The following is a 25,013-nucleotide window of genomic DNA, read 5'->3' on the forward strand; positions in this document are numbered from 1 at the left end:
GGTTTTTTGTGGATGATTTGGTTAAAGGCTTTTCTGACAAAATTTTGTTTCTTGAATATGTTGTAAGGGTTGATGATAGGTACTAGAGTATCTTCTATCTGTACGTTATCAGGAATATGGGAGATCTCAACAAGATGATCTATCTTGTTAGATATAGTTTTCTTACAAGAGGGAGATAATTGAAGGGTAGAAGTATGAGAGGTAATCTCGGTTGACATGGTGTTTAGGGTTTCTCTTCTTCTATCACCAAGGCTCTGATACCAAAATGGGAGCCGAGAGCTGTTCATGGCATAATCCTCATGCTGTAAACTCAAAGCATGGACAGATCCTCAAGTTAAGACACAAGCGGCCTCTTGCCATGGGGGTCTTTCTACTCTTTTGGATCTTTAAATTAGCTGAGTTAGCTCTTTTGGATTACACCAGAAACAGATCGTAGCAACTATTAGAACATTGCCATTGGATCAAGAGAAGAGAAATGAGAAAGTTAGAAAGCCATACGAGAGTGAGAGAGAGTTTTCTTGGAGAAACTTGTTTAGAGGAAAACTTGCCTGCCTCTTATTCTCAAAGATCTCTCCTTATATAGAGTGGAGAGTCGGTAGAAAATATACAAAGGTTAGTGGATATCCCACTAAGACTAATAATACAGCACTATCAAACAAAAGTTAGTGCATTTTATTTTAATTCCAATATTCATTTTATTACGTTCTGCATTACACCAAAACAAACTAAACATGGCATAATTAAGATTTTGATGTAGCTCTATTCTACACGCAAGGGATGGAACGGAATGGGAATTAAATTAAGATCATATTTTCTGTTAATTGAACCGCTAAAAGCCTCTGTCATGTCAAAAATCTCAGGTGTCGCTCCATCAGGGAATTGCCAGTCAAAATGATACAGTAGTTGGGCAAGAAAAAGCTCAAGATTAGTTGTACCCAACATCATGCCAGGACATATCCTCTTTCCTGCACCAAATGGAATGAACTCATAACTAGTGCCCTTATAATCTATTGAACTATCCAGAAATCTTTCTGGATAGAATTTCTCTGCTTCAGGCCAGATATTAGAATCTCTTCCAATTGCCCACACATTGATCAGAACCTTGGTTTTTGGATCAATGTTGTATCCATTGATCTTAGACTTGTTCATACACTCTCTTGGAATTAAGGGCAATGCTGGATGCAATCTCAGAGTTTCTTTAATAACCAGCTTCAAGAATTTCAATTCATGAAATCCTGATTCATCAACAATCCCTTTTTGGCCAAAGACTCGCCTCACTTCTTCTTGTGCTTTTTTCATTGCTTTTGGGTTGAACATCAATTCTGACACTGCCCATTCTGCAGTTTTTGAAGTTGTATCACTCCCACCAGCGAACATATCCTGCAATATTTTATTTTTTTTAAATTAATTCTATCATAAAATCATTTCAATTATTTGTGATAGAAACGAACAGAATTCTTGCACATGATTTGCAAACATAAGGAACTTATAAAAGAAAGTAAAAGCGCCAACCAGAATTGTTCCTTTGATGCTGTCATTGGTTAAAGGGACTCGAAGGTTTCCATCTTCCTGAAGATCCAAAAGAACATCTAAAAGATTGTCAGCTTCATTCTGATCACCATTCTTGGATACGGCCTTACAAGCTCTATGCTCATTTATGATGTCTTCAAGAATCTGATCTGTGTCTTGATGCAACCTCTCAAGTCGAGACTTGATCCCAGTAATTAAATGAAGCAAAGTAAATGAAGGAAAAACATCAGCAACAGTGAAACCTCCTGATACTTCAAAAATCCTATCTATAACTGTTAAGAGAACTTCTTGATTTTCACATTGTTTACCTACGGAGGTTCTCGCCATAATAGTATTTGTTAAAGCAAACAGCTTGCGAGTAAGGTTGACAGGCTTCCCTGCTTTCGAATAAAGAAAACGAATAAAATTTGATACCTCTGCTTCCCTTAACGATTTGAAAGACTGAACACGTTTTGCACTAAGCAGCTCCAATATGCAAATTTTTCTCAGTTGTCTCCATTGTTCTCCATAAGAACCAAAAACAACATCGTTACCATTATAAAGCACCATTTTCGCTGAGAGGCCAAGGGGTCTATCAGCGAAACTGACATCCTGGGTTCTTAGTACTTCTTTTGCTGCTTCCGCGGAAGAAATTACCACAGCAGAAACTTCGCCAAGTTTAATACTCATCACAGGCCCATAAATTTTGGCCAAGTCTCTTAGGCGATGATGGGGTAGTGGGCTAATTAGCTGGTGAATGTTACCTAGGATAGGTAGCTTCCATGGTCCTGGAGGAGGGCTGATATTCTTGTTGTATTTCTTCCTTATTTTCAAGACCATGAAGATAAAAAGGAAGAAGCTTAGAAGGACTGGAAATGAGAGAATTTGCTGCTCCATATTAAGCAATGGTTTTGGTAAAGGCTGGTAGTGTAGTGGGAGTAAACTGGTAATCACATGCGCACATTTTATAGTGGTTTTAGTAGGCTGTCAGATTTGCTTGTGAGGTTTTTGGCTGTCAAATTTGTTTCTTCATTTTCACAATTACGTGATTTCATTTATTTCTAACATTGATTATAAATATTGCAGATCATGTAATCTAGCAGGAAAAGTATTAAACTCTGGAAAATTCCATCAGCTGCACATATTTGACTAATACAATAATTAACAACGGTAAATCATGGGCAACGATGATTTTCAATATTAATCTTTCCAACTTTCAAGGTATATGATGTTTCTATAATAATTTTATGAATTAGCACACTCATTGTTTTTTTTTTTTTTTTTTTGAGAGCTTTGAATAGTTAACCTTGTGGGTCCTTAATTGATAATTTAGTAAGTGCTTTCTTTATCCCAAAAAAGGTACTATACATTACACGTTAGTTATTAAAAAATGTATTTCTTTTAAGTAAATATCATTAATTTTTATCACTATTTTAAATACCTCAATTAAACATTTTATAAAAATTATAATTTTAAAGTATAAAATATAAAAATTAATTATATATATTGGTATATATGCTTATTAATCATGGCTACATTTAATAATTACTCAGTAAACTAATAATTTTTTAAAAATAGACTATCATAAAAGAAAATACTATTTTTTAGAAAGCAGTATTATTTATTAATTAACATAAAGATTATCCCATTCAACTACAAACTATAGTAAAAATTGGCAGCTTCCTACTCCACCATTTAGAGCACATCCATCAGGGTAAAACGACATTTTACGCACAAATCTCTGATTGAAGCTTATTATCCTTTCTTTTAATCTCTCTCAGTTTCTTATTGTTTATGGTTTTCTTGTAAAAAAGAACAAGGGAATAAGTTGATAAAACCTTAAAGTAACAGATGTGGTTCAGGTGACATAAAGACTATGTAAAATAAGACCTTAATCTTAATCTGAGCGAAAATAAATGTATATGTTTTAAGGGTAATAAAAAAATAAAATGATTAATAGCCAATTTGGCCTACTATTATATCAATACATATTATAGAACTTTGACATACTATTAGTATTGGAGCCTAAATGATCTTGAGACTTGGGTAAAACTACCCCCAATTGCTTGAATGGGGAGCCTTGTAAGCTACGGCTCCATTTTAAAGTCCACATGAATTTGAGTAGTATACAAGTGAAAATTTTACATCTAAATTATATTACTCCCTCCCTCCCAATAAAACCTGGACTTATGGTTGTTATAAATTTAATGATCATTGGCTTGCGGAGGTGCATTAAGAGATTTTTATTCTAACAATTTTAATGGGTTATACATATCAATTATTACATCTCAACATTTGAATAGGAATCATGCAATGCTTATGCCTTTCATTTAATTGTTTTGGAGGCAAGAACTTGGTTTGTAAAGTAGCATAATACAATGAGCTGTTGAAAAGCAAAATTGAAATGGGTACTCATTGTTAAAGGAAGTTTTTCACAAACCAAAATCGTTCTTTATATTTCATTCTAAATATCAAAAGAAACAAAACCAAGAAATAGTGAAATAGAAAATTCAATTTATTACACTCATGACAATAAAAGAGAGGAACAAAGAAATAACATTTTCACTTTGCTTATTCTATAGGCAAAGGAAGGACAGGAATGGGAATCAAGATAAGGTCATGTTTTCTTCTCAATGAAGAACTATAATATTCGCTCATGTCAAAATTCTCCGGAGTAACTCTATCAGGAAGTTTCCAGTCAAAATGATAGAGTAGCTGTGCAAGAAAAAGCTCAAGAATTAGTAGGCCTAATGACATGCCAGGACATACCCTCTTTCCTGCACCAAATGGGATCATTTCAGAAGAAGTATCTTTGTAGTCAATCGAACTTTCAAGAAATCTTTCAGGATTGAACTTTTCTGCGTCGGACCAGATATCAGGATCCCTTCCAATAGCCCACACGTTGATGAGCACCTTAGTTTTAGGATAAATGTCGTATCCATTCACCTTAGTTACTTCCCTACACTCTCTAGGAACTAATGGGAAAACAGGATGCAACCTCAGAGTCTCCTTAACAACTGACTTGAGAAATTTTAATTCATGCAGCCCTGTTTCATCAACAAATCCCTTTTCACCAAAGACTTGCCTCACTTCTTCTTGTGCTTTTTTCATCAGTTCAGGGTTATGCATCAACTCTGACATTACCCATTCTACAGTTTTTGCCGATGTGTCACTCCCTCCTATAAATATAGTCTGCAAGAGAATTTACATCAGTTCCATAAATAAAGGGACATAATTTACAATGCCATTGAGTTTGTATCAACTATTTAAGTGCCCCATACGATAGTGCAGAGTAGGTGTCAGTGTTTCAAATTTGACATATTATTCCTCATTAAAAGTTTCTCCCAAGTTCCGAAGAAATAAATGACATGATTAGATGAAAAAGAACCAAGAAAAGAAAATTATTAGTATCAAAAGAATAATCAGCTTGATTAGATACTAACCAGAATAATTGCTTTGATGATGTTGTTGGTTAAAGGAACTTGAAGATTTCCATTTTTCTGAAGATCCAAAAGAACATGCAAGAGATTCCGGTCTCCATTCTCGGTAGCATCCATAGTAGCTTTGTGTTCACTTACAATGTCTTCAAGTATCTTGTCTGTTTGTTGATGCAATCTCTCAAGTCTAGACTTGACTCCGGTGATTACATGAAGCAAAGTAAAGGAAGGAAACGCATCGGCAGGGCTGAAAACTGTTGCTTCCTCAAAAATGTTATCAATACATCTTAAGAGATCTTCTTGATTCTTGCATTTCTTACCAATTGAGGTTCTTGCCATGATAGAATTAGTTAATGCAAACAGCTTGTCAGTAAGGTTGACAGGCGTCCCCGCTTTCGAATTAAGGAAACTGATAAAGTTAGATACCTCTTCTTCCCTTACTGATTTGAATGACTGAATGCGTTTCGCACTTAACAGCTCCAATATGCAAATTTTCCTTGACTGCCTGAGTTGCTCGCCATAGGAACCAAAGACAATGCCATCACGATTGTAAAGCACCATTTTGGCTGCAAGAGCTATTGGTCTTTCTGCAAATATGACATCCTGAGTTTTCAGTACTTCTTGAGCTGCTTCTGCTGATGAGATTACGATAGAAGAAATTTCTCCAAGCTTAATGCTCATTACAGGACCATAAGTTTTGGCCAAATCTCGTAGGCGACGATGAGGTAGTGCGGTAGCTAGCTGGTGAATATTACCAAGAAAGGGTAGCTTCCATGGTCCTGGAGGAGGGGTAAAATCTTTACTGTAATTTTTCAAAATATTAATGACCATTAAGAGAAAAAGAATGAGACATGAAAGGACAGAAAATGAGAGGATCTGCTGCTCCATGGTAAAGGACTAAGGATTGCTAAGGGATGCTATGTTGGTAAAGATTAATGGTTCTGTTGGGATGGAATTACCCTGATGAACATATGCATATTTATAAAGGTTTGCAATGCGCATGCATACAGTTTCTGATAACTCAGGTTCGCCTCTACAATTTTTAAACATTATGCTGTGCTGATTCATGGGCAGCTGAAGCACAAGAAACTTATAGAATCTTAGATTAGATTCAGGAGTTGCACAATTTGACTGGTCAAATAATAAATTCTGAAGTATTTGCTGTTATTTTATGAAGTAGTGCAATTAATAGTAGAAATATAATAATGCATAAGAAACTTAGAACCTTAGATTCAGCAGCTGCATAACTTGACTGGTGAAATAATAGTGTTATTTACTAATGAGTAGCTAGGGTTTTTCTGTTTTGGGTGTCTGCAGATGTTCTTATCACAATTGCTTCGCTTCTACTTCAGTAGATATTTATAAATATTTTTATTTATCTTAATACTTAATTTCCCAAATATATGTTTTGTGCATAAATAATTCTATCTTCAATTCCGTTAGCATATTTCTCTTTTTTTTTTTTTACACGTATATTTTTATGATTAAAATATATAAATAATTTATTTCATTTCAAAAAAAATACAAGAGAGAGTAAAAAGGAAATGATTAAGTTGAAAGAGGTTTTTTGGTGTTATAGAATATATTGACTTACTAATATATAAGTCATTTTGAAAATTCTACTTATTTTATTAGAATTTAATTTAGTTATAACTAATTTTATATAAATTTGATTATGTAGAACTTTCATTTCATTCAGATCACATGAGCTTTAGATTTACAAATAAATTTTATAAATTTAATAGATTTCAACTAAACATAATATTATTTTCATCATTAATCTTATTTCTGATCTTTAAATTCCTATTTATTTTATTTTCATCTTTCTTAATTTAGGAAAATCAATCACTAAAAGCCGAGCGGCAAATTAACGATGGACACATATCCCTTGCTAAATTGAACATTATAAAAGCTTTAACGATGGATCTTTTTATCCGTCGCTAATCAGCTATGGAACTATTATTTGCCCTTCAATTTGGTGCTTATCAAGCAACAAACTTTAGTGACAGAATGATTGTTCATCGCTAATTAGCAACGGATAATTCATTGCTAATTTGCTTTTAAAATTGGCATAAAAAATTAGTGTGATAATAAAATAATAATTAAATTTATCTGTCACAAATTGTATATCACTATTTGACAAGGTTGCCGCATGCCTATCAAAAATAACCTAACTAGACCTCCTAACTATGTAGTCGGGCAAGCAAATGTCGAATCCCTAGAGACTAAAGTAGTAAAAACTAGCTAATTTTGACTTTAATTAATGCTAAGTAAGTAACCAAATCAACGATTGAGGATGAATCAATCTATAATGCAAATAATAATCATGAGAATAAATTCAAGGATAAAAAGCACCTAGAGTTAAGTATCCCCACTAGCATAATTAACGCAAAGATAAGTTCCTACCCCAAACTAATTAAATAAAAGTTCACAAGGAAAGGTAACCCTATAAAATACCATAGATCTCTCCCGAGTATCAATGGCTTCTCTAATATGCAATCAAAACCTACTCCCGTGGAATCATACAAATTAAAGACATTAAACTCAATATCCTGACTTCCTAACAATCCATTCTACCTACTCCCGTGGAGAATTTCATGTCCTTAATTGAAATATTCAAATCCGTCAAAACCCAACTCTCGATGTGATAAAGACAATGGAATCATAACAATACTAATTATCCTTAATCTAGTATTGGAATATGCAAAATCAATTAAGCAAGAGCAATTAAATAATTAATTTGGGGAATTAAAGGAACAAATCATACATCAATCATGGCTAGGGTTCACTTAACCCTAGATTAGAAAACTACTCACTCATGATAATTAAATAAATAAAATAGATTATAAAAGAAAATATAACTAATAACAACTTAAAAAGGAAAAGGAGAATACTTGGATTGATAAATGAATGATGAGGTCTTTGATAAATCTTCAAAGCATAAAGAAAAGTAACATAATAGAGAAGGAAAACAAACTAAGAAGAAAAGAAGGAGGGAGCTCTTCTGTTTCAAGTTCTTTACAATCTATTTATATCATAGGATATTCAGGAGTTTGGCTAGGTTTTCAACCTAAAAATTCGATTAGACAAGTGTCCAAAACTCAGTTTTGTAGATCCAGCCATGGGCAGGCTGCGGCATGGCATTGTAGGCCGCGGGCAAGAGGCGAAGTGGACTGTTTCTTTACTTTATCATTGGCCTTGAAAGCCAAGTCGTGGAGTGGCTGCGGGATAGCTTCTCTTGCTCATTTCACGATATAATAAAATCCTCCTAGGCATGAGTATCTCTTTGATATCGTGCTTGACCATAAACGACTCTACAAACATCCTCGCCAACGCCTAGCAACTCGAGCCAATTCCTACAAAAAAAAACGAACTCGATGAGAGAAATATCGAAAATAACGAATAATAGCTCTAAAAGATTAGAAATACGAAGATAGCATGAAGAATAACGTATATATATAGCATATAAAATGCATATATTATTGCGCTATCAAATTCCCCCACACTTAACCTTTACTCGTTCTCGAGGAAACAAAACAAAAATAAGAAAAATTGTACTAATAAAGTAATAAAATCCTAACTCACTGTCGTAGGAATCACGGTTGCACTTAGCATGTGCAACAAGCCCTTTTAACCCCTAGGTTACCCTAGCGGACGAGTAAGGTCTCGTGAAGGTTTTCAGATGGCATACCTACAAAGCCGAATAAGGAACATCCAACCAATAAATTCAATCAAGTAACAATTATGAAAACTTAAAATCATTTTAGGAACTATGTTAATGTCACAAATCAACGATCATGGAATGAAACAGTAAGTCGATAACACCCTTCAATGGCCAACTAATCTTACCGCTTCCTTCCCCTAACTCAGTCACATGCATGTAGCTTCTCACTTTAGTTCTATAAAAGAAAATAAATTGAGTTTCTCATGTGTTTAAAAAGGTAGTAGCATTATCACTCAACATATTTCGCGTCGACACTTTTGTAGTCTTCCTCTTTAGACTTGCCTCTCGTCTTTCTCCACTTATTTTGGAGTGGCACAAACACGGGGGGTCATGAATTCCTTGTAATAGGGTAGGCTTGATTAAAATAGGGTAAAACAACGTTATTTGGGGATGTGGTGCTCAAATCCTAATAAAAGAAAATAAAATCTACTCCGACCAACACAACTATTTCCAAATGTAAGGTTCATTCTCTTTTTTTTTTCTTTTCTCTTTTTTATGTATATCAGGAAATCGTGTGCTTCTTTCCCGAACTTTTTCACTTCCTTCTTTTCATTTTTTTCTTTTTTTTTTCTTCCTTTTTTTTTATATCGGGAAATTATGTGCTTCTTTCCCGGACTTTTCACCCTTTTTTTTTTGAAAATAAACTAACACTTTATTTGAGTAACAAACTTTGCAATTTTTCTTTTGTATCACAATCTCCATATTGACATATAAAGCATACATACTAGCATACTCCGCAAAATCCAAACAAAACCTACAAAAGGGCTCTAAGGCATGTAATGTAGGGCGTCAAGAAATGGGATTAAGGCTCAACATGGTTCAACCTAGAGGGGAATGTAAAATAAAAAGAAAAATGAGCGAATAATCCTAATCCTAAAATTTGAGGCTCTAACTACCTAAAGGAATCTTCAGTCATCCCCTCACATACGTGTCACAAAATCTCAAATAGAACCAAGTCAAGTCCAAGAATCGTACTACATAAGAGGAAAATATCTAATCACACATGAAAAACAGAGACTGATTCAGATGTGTCAGTCTATATGGCTCAAATTCCTCACAAGTTACTCAAGATACATGCATTAGTCGAGTCGAGGCCTGGAAGATAATTCTAGCCACAACCTATTGCCAAGAAAGGATTTACACATCATTACCGAATTATTCAATCCAGTGTCAATCAACTCATGACAAGAACTATAGAAAAACATTTTTCTTTTGAAATTACTTGCTTTATAAATTGGCTTAGAATGTTCAAAAATTTTTTTTTTTTAACAACACCAAAAAACTAATACATACACTAATACCCTCCCCCACACTTAAATATTGCAGTGTCCTCAGTGCAAAAGCAAAATATAAACATAAGTAAAAGGGAGAGGTACTCATAAAATCTCACTAACGAGGAGGAGGAGGGTTTGAAAACCCTTGTGACTTCATCCAAGTATTTAGATTCTCCAAAGCGAGTTTGGTTGAAGTCTGGTTGAATCGAGCATCAAAAATCCAGCAGATTGTTCACGACCATGCTGCGATGATTATGGGTGCATCGCGTCCATCCCGTGAAGTAGACTAGTTGTCTCCTTTTTCAGGTTTGAGGTCACGATCCGGCAGTGGCTCGAGATATCAGGTTGTGACCTTGCTGTGGAGCGGACTGCCTCGTGTGTTATTTATTTTGAGAGCCGCGGGTTACCTGTGGTTGAGAGTAGTCAGCCGCGAGGTGGTTGTGGACTAGACTGCCTTCATTCTCTCGCTTCCCCCCTTTTTTTCTCTCTCTTTTTTTTTGCTAATTTGGTGAGGGCATGAGTACCTATTAAAAAAATGAATGGAAGAAATAAAACAAGAATAAGGCTTAAGTTAAAACAAATTAAGTAAGAGAAATAACAACACAACATACAAAACAAAGCAAAAATGAAGAAGGCAAAAAGTTCTAAGTCCTAAGAAAATTGATTTTGTACCAAAATGCTTGCATAAAATGAAAAATTATTTTTATGATTTTATTTTTCTAATTTTAATTTTTTTTATTATTTTATAAATGTAAAATGTAAATAAATAAAAAAGTATGAGTAAAAAGAAAATTGAAAATAAAAATAAAAATTAGGAATGAGTATGGGGTGCCTCCCAAAAGCGCTTGTTTATAAGGTCATAAGCTCAACCCCCTTTGTGATTCATTCCGATGAAGGATCGAAAAGTGTGATATCCATATTGTCGTTAATGAGGTCACCGACTCTGTAATGTTTCACTCTTTGACCATTCACCTTGAAAGTACCATTTTATTTGTTCCAAAGCTCTATTGAACCATAAGGGAAAACCTTACTAATTCGGAATGGTCCTGACCATCGAGAGCGAAGTTTTCCAGGAAAGAGTTTTAACCTAGAGTTAAAAATGAGAACTAAGTCGCCTTCCTTAAACTCTCTTCTTAAAATCCCTTTATCATGCCATCTTTTAGTATTCTCCTTGTACAACCTTGAACTTTCATAAGCATCAAGTCGAATCTCTTCTAGCTCATTAAGTTGCAGGAGTCTTTTCTCACCCGCCATTTGAGAGTCGAAATTTAGGATCTTGATAGCCCAAAATGCACGATGCTCTAATTCAACAAGAAGATGACATGTTTTCCCATAGACTAGTCGATATAGAGTGGTGCCAATAGGGGTCTTAAATGTTGTCCTATAAGCCCATAGTGCATTGTCGAGTTTCTCAGACCAATCTTTCATTGAATTCACAACCGTCTTCTCCAAGATGGTTTTGATCTCTCGGTTAAAAATCTCTACTTGACCACTAGTTTGTGGGTGATATGAAAGCCCTACTCGATTATGTACTCCATACTTCTTAAGCATTGCCTCAAATCGATTCTCCAAGAAATGCTTGCCTCCATCACTAATCAACACTCGTGGTACACCAAATCGAGGAAAAATATTCTTTTTAAAAAACTTGCTTACCACACGAGCATCATTGGTTAGAGTAGTTATGGCTTCAACCCACTTTGAGACATAATCCACATCGACCAAGATATACATATTCCCATAAGAAGAAGGGAACGGTCCCATGAAATCTATTCCCAACACATCGAACAATTCTACCTCGGGAGGCGTAGTACTCTCCTTAATCTCCCTTGGTTTCAACACTTCATTGATAGGCTCATCAGCTGCTAATGCTTGTGTCTCCTGCAAGAGCCTCTTGTACTCTCTTGTTTTCCAATCCTCTTCATCAGCACCCCCCATTAAGATCGTCTACAATGAATTATCGAGTTGTAAATCTGCGGCCTTAGCTTCCACTGCTTCATCTAGAGCACCCACCCTATAGATTGTTTCCTCCTTAGAAGGAGAATCCATAGAACTTGTGAGCGAATACTCCACCTTCTCATCACCCACTTCAAAGGTGATTTTCCCATTCTTCATGTCAATAGTGGCTCCAGCAGTGGCCAAAAAGGGCCCCCCTAGAATGATAAGGACTTGCTTATCTTCTTCCATCTCTATAACTATAAAATCACAAAGGATGAAAAATTTCCCAACTCTAAGTGGCAAATCCTCAAGAATATCCAAAGGAAATTTCACTGATCTGTCTGCCAACTGTAGGGAGATGCGCGTGGATTTTAATTCACCCATCTGAAGTTTCTTGCAAATTGATAAGGGCATAAGACTGACACTTGCCCCTAGATCACATAAAGCCTTCTTTATTTCGATGTCACCTAGCTTGACTGGAATGGAGTAGCTCCCTGGATCTCCTAGATTCTTTGGAAGCTTGTTTTGCAATATAGCACTGTATTCAACTGTTAGTGAGATTGTTGCATTCTCTTTGATTTTCCTCTTGTTAGAGAGCATGTCTTTTAGGAATTTAGCATATGAGGGCATTTCTGAGATTGCATCCAAGAATGGGATGTTGATGTGCAACTTCTTTAGAATGTCTAGGAATTTTCCATACTTCTTTTCTAGCTTTGCCTGTACTAATCATTGTGGGAAAGGTACAGGTGGCTTGTAAGGTTTAATGACAATGGGCTCCTTCTTCTCTTCAATTTTCTCCTTTTCTATCATCTTTTGAGCTTCAACCATCTCTTCCTCTACTGCAACTGCTTTCTTTTGAACTACCTTCGGTGGAAGGTCTTCTAGCTCTCTACCATTCCTCAAAGTTACAACATTAACTTGACCCTTAGGTGGTTGCTCGGTGTTACCAGGAAAGTGACCCGGAACCTTTGAAGATTGACCCACTTGTTGAGCAAGTTGGCTTATCTGATTCTCCATGAGCTTGGTTTGAGCTTGAATCTGTTGAACTGTAGCAGTAAGGAGACTATTCTGTTTCAACTGCTCTTCCCAATACTTGTCTTGCTTAGCCTGTAAGGCTACAAAAGTTTCAACCAAAGCTTCCAGATTGGACTTGGGTTGCGGTTGTGGTTGTGGTGGGGGAGGCTGTTGATTGTAGTTTTGATGATTGAAGGGTGGTCTATTTTGAAAACCTGGAGGATGATTGAAGTTGTTGCGAGGTGGTGGTTATAGTGGTGGGTTCAACTGATTTTGAGTGTTCTTGTAAGAGAATGTTGGGTTTTATTTCCAACCTTCATTGTAAGTGTTAGAGTAGGGATCATAGGGTCTCCTTTGTTGGTTGTTATTATAGAGAGCGTTAGCTTGCTCCATTAACATTTCAACATATTGACACTCACTTGCAATATGTCCTTGTACTCCACATGTTTCACAAGATGCTACCACAGATGGCCCTGCTCGAAGTTGATCAATCTTAAGTGACAAAGCCTGCACAGTACTAGTCAAGAGCGTCATTGCATCAACGTCATGTTTACCTCCTTTCTTTGCATTGTTTCTCCCACCTGAGTGAAAGTTATCATTAGCAGCCATCTTCCCAAGTAATGCCTTAGCCTCAATAGGGACCTTTTCAATAAACTTACCGCCCGACGCAGCGTCAATGTAAATCCTGTACTCATGCGTCAACCCATTGTAGAAGGTCTGAATCAATAGCCACTCTTGAATTCCATGATGAGGGCACTTTCTCTGTAGACGCTTGAACCTTCTCCAATACTCATACAATGACTCATCATCTAGTTGACGAAGAGTGCTCAACTCGGTCCTTAGCCTTGCAGTTTTCTCTTAACCCAAGAACTTGGCCAAAAATGCCTTTACTAGCTTGTCCCAGGAATCAAAAGTATTAATGCCTTCATCTTTTAGCCATTCCTTTGCCCTATCCCTCAGAGAAAAAGGAAAAAGGCGAAGTCTAATTGCATCATCACTCACATTATTAATCTTAAAAGTGTCACACTTCTCTAGAAAACTGTCAATATGATTAATAGGACAATCATTGACTCCCCCTGAAAAGGAATCATTGGAGATGAACTGAATAAACTGAGGTTTTAGTTCGAAGTGTGTTGCAGTAATTGCAGGTCTAAGAATGCTAGACATTGCACCGGTAGTTGCATCCGGTACACCATACTCCCAAAGAGGTTTAGCAGCCGGTGGTTCAGCCATTGTTTCCTGTTGCTTGTTCTTATTCCTTTTCCTTTTACTTCCTTGCTTACCTACAATAGCCTCGATTTCAAGATCAATAGGGATTAAATCTCTTGAACTTGTTCGTCGAGTTTGCATGCAATAAGAAAGAAAACTAGAAACAAAAGATCAGGAGCACAAGGAATAATAGCTGAAGCACTATTAAACCTAAAGCTTAATAAAAATAAATCAAAATTAACTATTTTAATACCGTCAATCCCCGGCAACGGCGCTAGAATTTGACAAGGCTGTCGAGTGCCTATCAAAAATAACCTAACTAGACCTCCTAACTATGTAGTCGGGCAAGCAAGGGTCGAATCCCTAGAGACTGAAGTAGTAAAAACTAGCTAATCTTGACTTTAATTAATGCTAAGTAAGTAACCAAATCAACAATTGAGGATGAATTAATCTATAATGCAAATAATAAAAATGAGAATAAATTCAAGGATAAAAAGCACCTAGAGTTAAGTATCCCTACTAGCATAATTAACGCAAAGATAAGTTCCTACCCTAAACTAATTAAATAAAAGTTCACAAGGAAAGGTAACCCTATAAAATACCATAGATCTCTCCCGAGTATCAATGGCCTCCCTAATATGCAATCAAAACCTACTCCCGTGGAATCATGCAAATTAAAGATATTAAACTCAATACCCTGACTTCCTAACAATCCATTCTACCTACTCCCGTGGAGAATTTCATGTCCTTAATTGAAATATTCAAATCCGTCAAAACCCAACTCCCATTGTGATAAAGACAATGGAATCATAACAATACTAATTATCCCTAATCTAATATTGGAATATGCACAATCAATTAAGCAAGAGAAATTAAATAATTAATTTGGAGAATTAAAGGAACAAATCATACATCAATCATGGCTAGGGTTCACTTAACTCTAGATTAGAAAACTACTCACTCATTATAGTTAAATAAACAAAATAGATTATAAAAGAAAACATAATTAATAATAACTTAAAAAGGAAAAGGAAAATACTTGGATTGATAAATGAATGATGAGGTCTTTGATAAATCTTCAAAGCATAAAGAAAAGTAAATAGAGAAGGAAAAAAACTAAGGAGAAAAGAAGGAAGGGGGCTCTTCTTTTTCAGGTTCTTTACAATCTATTTATATCATAAGATATCCAGGAGTTTGGCTAGGTTTTTACCCTAAAAATTTGACTAGACAAGTGTCCAAAATGTAGTTTTGCAGATCCAGCCACGGGCAGGCCGCGGCGTGACATTGTAGGCCGCGGGCAGGGGGCAGAGTGGACTTTCTTTACTTTATCATTGGCCTTGAAAGCCAAGTCTCGGAGTGGCTGCGGGATAGCTTCTCTTGCTCATTTCACGATATAATAGAATCCTTTTAGGCATGAGTATCTCTTTAATATCGTGCTTGACCATGAATGACTCTACAAATATCCTCGCCAACGCCTAGCAACTCGAGCCAATTCCTACAAAAATAAAACAAAATGAACCTGAGGAGAGAAATATCGAAAATAACGAATAATAGCACTAAAAGATTAGAAATGCGAAGATAGCATAAGAACAACGTATATATATAGCATATAAAATACATATATTATTGCACTATCACTATTTATCACAAATCCGTTGTTAAAGAGTAAAAGTTTCCATAATACTTATTCCATTATAATTTCATGAAATAGTGAAGAAAACAGTCTATCGCTAAAATTTATCTTCTTTTACTAATTTTTTGCTCCAATTAATATATATTTTACAATTGTATATATTTTTAAGAGAGCCTATTTGATTCTGTTGATCTAGTAATAACTCAATCTTTTTAATGCATTTTTTCTCAAATGAAAAAGGTAATTACTAGATAAAAAATTCTTGAATAAAAATGACCATCATATATAAGAAATAATAAAATTAGTTAAATGGGAATAAATGTGATTAGGCCAATTTTTTGTTCTTAAAAATATATCTGCAAACTATTCGTAATTCTCTAAGAACTCAAAAAGAAAGGGCGAAAATGAAAAATGAAGTTTATGGGTAGAAAGAGAGGTCGACGGTGGCGGCGGGAGGAAAGGAGAAGCGGTGGTGGCTGGAATACTTCATCCTTTTTCAATCCACCCAAACCGCATGCTAACCATCTTTTTTCCTCGTGTTAAAGACCTTACATTGCTAAAAATAAGGTGAAATCAAATAGCTAATTTTAGTCATTCTATATCAGTGAAATTCAAATACAATTTTATTAATGGACTTTATATTTTGCTCGTATGGAACTCTCACTTTAATCAATTAACTCAACTATTAATACCTCGTGATAGTTACTCTCACCATAGCCACATCTAGTTGCTTCTTGTTGAAAGACAAACAGAAAACACTAGACAGAAAAGCTTCAAATATAGACCTCAGGTCTGTACAGCTAAAAGTGTACAGACATATCATTACAGGCACCAAAAGAGTGAAGAAGAGCAACATTTCTTCCCTAAGGAAAAAAGACCACTTCAATCCTTCCCAAATAGGAATTAGCCGTTATAGAACATAGATTGTCTTTAGAATAGATCAATAGGGAACCATAAATAAAAACTTCTTCATAGATTACTCAAATTCAACACTTCTCTTCGACTTCAAAATCTTTCAACCAATCCTCAAATATTTTTGGAGTCCCTTCTTTAAGGCACCTCACTGTTTTCCTAAACTTCTGTAATCTGCTTTTGAATTCTCACCGAAATTAAATAATATATGATCATAGGTCCCTAATCTAGGCAATTGGTTATCAACCCACATATTTTTAATCATACTAAAAGGATAATCACCATCCCCTTTAGCTCATTATGTTTGATCCCAGTAGCCACTATGTCTTCAAAGATATACCAGACCCACTTTGTAAAGCAAGTTCCTTTTTACGGGTGATTAAGAGATAAAGTAGGGTGTTATGGTGATGTTGATTGAGTTGGATTTTATTAGGAATTGCAGTTTTGTAGAGAGAGATAGCAGAAATGAGATTTCTTTTTTTAATTAGATTATAATTGAATTTGGATTTGGGGATTCTTTTATGGGTTCTTCAATTGGGTCAGCTTTTTTTTTTTTCTTAAATTTTATTTTTAACTGTAGTCAATGATTTTAAAACCTCGACACAAAAGGACACAAAACTTAAAAAACCAAAAGTTAAAGAGTTCCTTAAAACTTAAAAAATCAAAAGTTAAAGAGTTCCTTAAAATTAAATTGAATTGTAAAGATCAATTAAACTAAACTTGTAAAATTTAAGAAACTTAAAAATATTGAAAGGATGTCATTTTATTTACATTTTGACAAATCAATTAAGTGAGATAGATTTATCATTTTTTTATCTTTAAATTTAGTATCCATAAAATGAAAAATATTACATATTTTTTTATAGTAAATAGTGTATTTTAATAACAATAAAAGAATATATTTCAAAAAAAATTATAATATACTAAACACATACCAAAATGCAATTGAAAATATATAAAAATAAAATTAAAATAAAACTAAAAAGTATATTAATTTTATATTTATAAAAGCTATTGAAATTTTAAAACAATGAAAAGATAGATAAAAATGAAAGATGAAAATACTATCGTCATAATTTTATTAAAAATATAATTTATAAAAAATAATTAATAGGACAACAACAGAATATTATACAACAATTCTGAAAAAACATATAAATAATTCAGATTTTATATCATAAAAAAAAACTTTAAACCATAAAAATAAGATTTTTTTTTTATTTCCCATATATTTGCAAAAAGAAAAATCGAAGATTAAATATGAGGAGAGTTAATTCATCTCCCTTTTGGACGATCCTTATCTCTTTCTCTTTTGCTGCTTTGACTGGATTTGGGAGTCATGGAAAAACTATTTTCATGATGGGGTGATTTTAGACTTCTTGAAGCTCACTTGGCAGCGATTCGTGGGGTCATATGTTTGAACTCTCTATTCCGGCTTGTAGGCGTCATGTACTGTTTGTTAATGAATTGAACTTTAAATGCCAAATGGGTATGGCACAGGAATTAATTGTCTAAATAATTTCTTTGTCTGTAATGCTGACTTGGTGGATCGAATGGGGCCCCTTTTTCTTGATTATTTGTTTCTTGGGAAAATTACAAAAAAACCCTTCAACTATAGCCCATATATCATTTTAGTCCTTTATATTCTTTTTGTTCCAAATAAGAAACCTTTTTCTTTTAAGAAAAAAAGCCCAATTAAACCCTTATGCTGAATAAATCTTAGAAGGAAGTTTAGATGATGTAGAGTAATGACGGATCCACATTAATATTAAAGCTACATAGATGATGTGGCAATTAAAATAGATTTTTCCTAAATTAAACTAAGAAAAAAAATCTTCTTTCCTCTTCTCCTCTTCTTTCTCTCTGTGATAGAGAAAAGAATGCAAATGAAAAAGATAATTAAATTGCCTTTTATTTTTGTTGATATGGCAACTTTTATAAAATTCGAACAAATAAGCCTTCTATGTATTTTAAATAAACTGCCTTTTATTTTTGTTGATATGGCAAGGTGGGGCCCACTTTTTTAGCTAAGTGGATTCACATGTGACAAAAAGGGACTCTTATGACCATTGTGGTGTGCATTTCTCCTCCTTTATAAATCCCTAATAATCGAAAACTAAATGCCCAAAAAATTAAGTAAAAATTTCTTAAAGTTCATCACAATTTTAACTAAGTAAAATAAAATTATCACTCTAAGAAGTTCGAAGAAACTCACAATATATAGGTTGAAGAAGTGAAGTTTAGAGATGTACACAATCATCTGCTCGAAGAAGAAGATCAATGATTTATGAAGAGGAGCCATAAAACTATAGTTATGGTGTTTGAGAGGTTATGTAGATATCATGGACGAATGATAACTCTGGTAAGAGGTTTTATGGATATAGAAATTATGGTATAAGTCTTGGTCACTTTATATTCTTAAAAAAATCTTTTGTTATGTGTTGTTAGCTAAAGTTTGGATTTCCTTTTTATTGTAGCCACCAAAACAAAGAGTTAGCGGCAAAGGATGTGGTCATTTTTATTGGTATGATGAAGAGATGTCTGTTAGGGCGAAAAAGGTGATTAATGGACTTAAAAAAGAGAAGAATTTCTGGTTAAGGAAGACAGGGAGCTTATGAAGAAATGTGAGTCAAATCGTGGGGTGATATCTCGAATGAATTTGAGAAGCTGAAAGAAGATTTAATTAACCTAAGATTAAGGAATCAGCTTAGGATAGCATATAGTTTTGTCCTGATTTCTTAGTTGTTTATGTTGTTATGGTAGTTAATATTATGATGTAATTTTAAATTTTTATTATTAATGTAATAGTTGGTTAGTGAATGAATATGGTTTTTGGTTACAGAAGGATTGTCAATATTATGAAATAAATAATTCTTTTTTTTTATAATGCAGTAAAACATACCTATTAAAAATATATAAATAATTAGCAGTAAAAACAATATTAGGAAAAGTGACTAAAAATGTCGATTTCATTAATTTGCTAAGGAGGTAGCATTACGAAATAGTAAAAGTGGTCACTTTGTTAACAAAAATTAGGCTGCAAGTGACCAGCATAAGGCCTCGTAGGCTCAGAATACCAAAGTATCAAAATATCAATAACTTAGGCATGCAGTTGTTAAGGAACTAGAGTCACTGCAACAAGACCTGCAAGTTCCTATATGAACTAACCCTAATCAAAAGATCATAATTATTTTAAACACAATAAATTCAATCTCTCAATTTCCATTGAATGCATTAGACTGAGATTTGTTGGGCATTTGGTTTTCGATTTTTAAAGATTTAGGGAAAAAGAAAACATAAATGGCTAAAGTAATCCTCGTGCCATAGTTGAAAGGTCTATCTCTACCTTTTTCCCTTGTTTCTTTATCTTGGATGTAATCCAGTGGGCTATGAATTAAAGAGAAGAGATATTAAGTCATAATAATACTACTAAATGCACTGCATTTTCTGAGTGGAAAAGAAATTAAGATTTGGACTTACCAATAATGTGATATATAGTAATGTTTGGATTGAATTTATTTATTTTTTTCTCTAACACCTCTCATTATTTAGGGCATAATGCTAAATCACATCTAAAGTTTCTTTTGTTATAAGAGAGAATAGAGGTAATTGCAGATAAACACAACCTCAGCACTCCAAAATTCTCCTTTTTCTTTCATATGTTGCATTTATCTCTTTGTTTTCTCATACTACAAAGTATAAATTAACATTTACTATACATTTCGATGGTACATTCGATCTTTGTGTACTAAAACTTTGTGCAGCTTATAAAATTCCGCAGCAATTAAATTCCTTTACACCTGAACTATAAATCTAATGGGTGAGATTCATTGTTAATGAATTTCAATTACAGTGTACAAGTGAAATTCATTGAACCATGAGATTAGTTAATTTAAAACTTCTAACTGTTGGAATTATATGCTGGTGAAGAGAACTTAATTTCATTTGAAGGAAACTTCTAAGCATAAATAAAATAGTAATATGTACTTTGATTTATTTAAAGATAATCGTTAAAACTTTAGTTTGATTCTATTTAGAAAAGAGAAAAGCCAATTATTTATAAAATATATATGGGTTAATTTTGTTCTTCCATCTCATGAAAAGTATAAAGAATGATATGCTTCCGGTCCATTTCTTCAATTCTCTTAATCTGCTAACAAGCCATTGAAAATTGGCAGCTCCCTTGACATTTAAGTGTAGTCATGGCCTTAGATGTTACATCAGCCAAAGAATTAATACAGAAAAAGAAAAATTGAAAGGAGATATTATACATTTAAAATGATATAGGAGTAGCTATACTCATAATATTACAATAAGGCGCGCCAATTTATGGTCAAATAATCAAAAGAACTAATCAAGATTTGGCGTCATTTTTATCTTTTTTCTTTTTCAAAAAAAAAATATATATATATATATATATTCGCAAAAAAAAATTAATAAATTATAAAAAATAATAATAAGTATCAAATGTCAATAAATATATATTAAGAAATTTTATTTCTCGTATTCATTATTTGTGTTGATAAAGCAGTAGACTATAATTTTGCTAGAAACTTGTTCTACTTGATAACATTTGAATGTCATATTTAATCTCTTCATTTTCTTAATCATTTTTATATATAAAAAAAAAGTATATTATATTTTCATAAAAAAGAGAACTCAATATTTTTCATAAGAAAAGATACACGAATATTTATTTATTAAATAGATTAACGTAAAATAAAAAATAAAAATAAATCACTTTTGATTTAAAATATATAAGCGATTGGCTAAAGGATGAAATATTAATAAACAGAGAATCGATTAAAAGATGAAATTTTAATAAAAAGCAGGAAAAGAGAGTCTCTTTAAATGCATTTTTTTTCTTCATTATTATTACAAGAAAGAATTGGAACTTAACATCCAAATCCAATTTATATTTATACCAAGTCCTAAACTTAACTTGTTACATGCCTGAAATATAATAGAAGAGAGCAGACAAGAAATAACAATTTTCATGTTGCTTTTAGTGTGTAGGCAAAGGATGGACTGGAATAGGAATTAAGATAAGGTCGGTTTCCCTTCTCATCGAAGCACTATAATGTTCTGTCATGTCGAAATTCTCAGGGGTTACTCCATCAGGAAATTTCCAATCAAAATGATAGAGTAGTTTTGCAAGGAAATGCTCTAGAATAAGTGTACCTAATGTCATCCCAAGACATATCCTTTTTCCTGCACCAAATGGAATCATTTCAGCATTATTACCTTTGTAATCAATTGAACTATCAAGAAATCTTTCTGGGTTGAACTTCTCTGCATCAGGCCAGACATTAGGATCCCTTCCAATTGCCCACACATTGATGAGCATTGTAGTCTTAGGAGAAATGTCATATCCATTGACTTTTGTCTTTTCCCTACATTCTCTTGGAAACATTGCAAAGACAGGATGCAATCTCAAAGTTTCTTTAACAATCAACTTCATGAATTTTAAATCCTGAAGCCCTGCTTCATCAACAAACCCCTTCTCACCAAAGACTTGCCTCACTTCTTCTTGTGCTCTTTTCATTAATTTTGGGTTTCGCATCAACTCTGACATTGCCCACTCTACAGTTTTTGCAGATGTGTCGCTCCCTGCGATAAATATATCCTGCAAGATGATTTCTATTAATTAGATTCAGAAGAAGGGGACATAAATCATAACAATTTTAAGAAGAAAATAAAAATGTCAAAAACACTAATAAGTTTGGCTAGATGCTAACCAGAATAGTAGCTTTGATGCTGTCGTTGGTAATAGGGACTTCAAGGTTTCCACTTTCCTGAAGATCCAAAAGAACATGTAAAAGATTCCGGGTATCTTTGTCTGAAGCAGCCTTGGAAGCTATGTGTTCACGTAAGATGTCTTCAAGTATCTTGTCTGTCTCTCTATGCAATTTCTCAAGTCTAAACTTGGCTCCAGTGATTACAGGAAGCAAAGTAAAGGAAGGAAACGCATCGGCAAGATTGAAAACCCCTGCTTCTTCAAAGATGCCATCAATACATCTCAAGAGATCTTTTTCACTTCTGCATTTCTTACCTATGGTGGTCCTTGCCATGATAGTATTTGTTAAAGCAAACAGCTTATCAGTAAGGTTGACTGGCGTCCCACCTTTCGAATAAACGAACTTGGCAAACTCGTCTACCTCTTCTTCCCTTACAGATTTGAATGATTGAATGCGTTTGGCACTTAGCAGCTCCAGCACGCACAGTTTTCTCGTTTGTCTCCATTGTGGTCCATAAGCCCCAAAGACAATATCGTTGCGATTGTAAAGTACTAATTTCGAAGCAAGAGATGCAGGCCTTTCAGCAAAGGTGACATCCTGAGATTTTAGTACTTCTTGAGCTGCTTCTGCTGATGAAATTATCACAGCTGAAATTTCCCCAAGTTTGATGCTCATCACTGGGCCAAAACTTTTGGCCAAATCTCTGAGGCGTTGATGGGGTAATGGGGTGGCTAGTTGATGAATATTTCCTAGAAGAGGTAGCTTCCAGGGTCCTGGAGGGGGGTTCAATTTTTTGTTGGAATTCTTCCATATCCTCAAGACCATGAAAATAAAAAGGAAGAAGCTCAGAAGAACTGGAAAAGAAAAGATTTGCAGCTCCATTAGTAAAGACTAAGGAAATATTATTTGCAAAAAGATTGTTGGCGATGGAGTGGGAAGTAGACTGGTGTTGTAGTTATTTATAAGTGTTTAAGATAATCTCGTGGGCAGTCTCATTTTGACTCTCTGTTGTCCTGTCGTTCACAATTTGCCTGCTGGCTTTTCACATGTGCTAACATATTATTACAAACAGTGTCAGCAGTGCATTTAGATGTAATATCCATCCTGATAATTTTTACCGTCAGGTTAGAATATTTCAACCCCCTACCTATTAGATCGAGTAACTTTATTATCTATTTAGTAAAACCTGCAATCTATTGAAGTAGTTCTTCATCATAATTTATTAATTGTGTGAGTTTTATATACTATCATCTTTACACTTTTTAATTTAAAATTATTTAACTACACAATTCATTGAAATTCAAAAAATTAATTAAAAAACTCTAGTTCTCTCTTCTTAATTTTCTGTCAACATCTATTAAACTGGTTGATTTAGTCAACCCATTTTACTTATTAAACTACTCATATGTTATAATACAAATAAGACTCATTACAACTTAAGTAACCCCCTATTGTCACGTGCCCGCCTCGCAACCAGGCCAGGAAGGCTACCGATGCGCCGAAAACTGCCCAAAGAATGCCCGTATGGACGGACACGGCCGTGTTGGTTTCAACACTGCCCGTGTTGACCAACATGCCCAAGGACACGCCCGTGTTAGTTTCAACCCTGCCCGTATTGACGAACACGCCCAAGGACACGCCTGTGTTGGTTGAATACAAATGCGAAAGGCCTAGAAGCTTCGGGAAACACGGCCACAGTAGGTAACACGGCCAATTACCCCAAACTGTGTTTCCAACACGGCCTGGAACACGGCCATGTTGGCGGACAGGGGGAAAAGACTATAAATACCCCTTCCTTGTATCATTTGGAAGGGAGGAAGAGGGAAAGAGAAAGAGAGAGAGAAAAGAAGAGGGCTGAAGAGTGAGAGTCCATAAAAGGGAACAAGGGCAGAAATAAAAGAAGAGTGTGGGCACAAGGTGTGCCAAAATGTAGCCATATAGAGGGAAAGAGTGTTGTTGCTCTACATAGAGCAAAGAAAGATGCTCTATGTAGAGATTGTTGTAGGAAGTAGTTATGTAAATTAATACATATTGTATGGAGAAAAGGAGAGGAAGAGAGCTTGTAGAGAGAGAAAGTGTGCTCATTGTAAGTAGCTTTAGTGTGAATTAATCAATATAAGTATACACTTCCATAACTCTTGCGTCTCTTTGTGCCACTTTCGTGAAATTACTTCCGCTAGCATATTTGCTATCATTCTGCCGGGTTTGGCAATCAAAGGTAGGCTGACTAGCTATCTTGACTTTCGGGGAAATCAAGCAAGCTAGGCCGCACATGGGCAAGATTTTGGTTAGAAAACAAAACTCACGTGACACTATACTAAATTAATATTTATATGATATTTTATTCTAATAGTAAGTCAATCTCTAAGTGCATACTACACCCTGATGCACTATATAAAAAACCTATTACAGATTTTATAAATGACAACCTTCCAATAACAAGTCAAGTTGGGCTGCTATATTACATGATGAAGCCGAACCAATGATATCCCAGAACTAGCAGGATGACAGGAATATTATAATAAATTAATTGATATGATGAATGACGACAATTTTGCCCGACCTAAGATGTATTCAAAGATGGAGGAGGCTCTTAGCAACTTCTAGTGTATTGGAATCAAATTATAT

At 34.4% G+C, this 25,013-nt stretch overlaps 6 protein-coding genes across 6 annotated transcripts; all 6 read right to left on the minus strand.

The window, feature by feature from the left end:
• Positions 1–531: 531 nt before the first annotated feature.
• Positions 532–3,174, minus strand: LOC8268257 (cytochrome P450 726A27). Its single transcript, XM_002532258.3, has 2 exons — positions 1,513–3,174; positions 532–1,380 (listed from the first exon to the last, which is right to left on the minus strand). Exons 1-2 carry the CDS (start codon positions 2,404–2,406, stop codon positions 760–762), a joined length of 1,515 nt encoding a protein of 504 aa, XP_002532304.2. The 5' UTR covers positions 2,407–3,174; the 3' UTR covers positions 532–759.
• A 906-nt stretch (positions 3,175–4,080) lies between these two features.
• Positions 4,081–5,877, minus strand: LOC8268256 (cytochrome P450 726A27). Its single transcript, XM_002532257.2, has 2 exons — positions 4,953–5,877; positions 4,081–4,701 (listed from the first exon to the last, which is right to left on the minus strand). The coding sequence occupies exons 1-2, from the start codon at positions 5,832–5,834 to the stop codon at positions 4,081–4,083; spliced, it is 1,503 nt and encodes a 500-aa protein (XP_002532303.2). The 5' UTR covers positions 5,835–5,877.
• A 4,841-nt stretch (positions 5,878–10,718) lies between these two features.
• Positions 10,719–11,495, minus strand: LOC125370406. The gene has a single exon (XM_048375647.1). It carries the CDS (start codon positions 11,493–11,495, stop codon positions 10,932–10,934), a length of 564 nt encoding a protein of 187 aa, XP_048231604.1. The 3' UTR covers positions 10,719–10,931.
• A 393-nt stretch (positions 11,496–11,888) lies between these two features.
• Positions 11,889–12,509, minus strand: LOC107261384. The gene has a single exon (XM_048375355.1). It carries the CDS (start codon positions 12,507–12,509, stop codon positions 11,889–11,891), a length of 621 nt encoding a protein of 206 aa, XP_048231312.1.
• Positions 12,510–12,605: 96 nt separating this feature from the next.
• Positions 12,606–14,126, minus strand: LOC125370323. The gene is made up of 3 exons (XM_048375356.1): positions 13,765–14,126; positions 13,208–13,671; positions 12,606–13,108 (listed from the first exon to the last, which is right to left on the minus strand). The coding sequence occupies exons 1-3, from the start codon at positions 14,124–14,126 to the stop codon at positions 12,606–12,608; spliced, it is 1,329 nt and encodes a 442-aa protein (XP_048231313.1).
• A 7,337-nt stretch (positions 14,127–21,463) lies between these two features.
• Positions 21,464–23,331, minus strand: LOC8268255 (cytochrome P450 726A27). Its single transcript, XM_002532256.4, has 2 exons — positions 22,386–23,331; positions 21,464–22,273 (listed from the first exon to the last, which is right to left on the minus strand). The coding sequence occupies exons 1-2, from the start codon at positions 23,265–23,267 to the stop codon at positions 21,653–21,655; spliced, it is 1,503 nt and encodes a 500-aa protein (XP_002532302.1). The 5' UTR covers positions 23,268–23,331; the 3' UTR covers positions 21,464–21,652.
• Positions 23,332–25,013: the final 1,682 nt, after the last annotated feature.

This window comes from Ricinus communis, chromosome 6 (genome assembly GCF_019578655.1).
Source record: "Ricinus communis isolate WT05 ecotype wild-type chromosome 6, ASM1957865v1, whole genome shotgun sequence".
Lineage (NCBI taxonomy): Eukaryota > Viridiplantae > Streptophyta > Magnoliopsida > Malpighiales > Euphorbiaceae > Ricinus > Ricinus communis.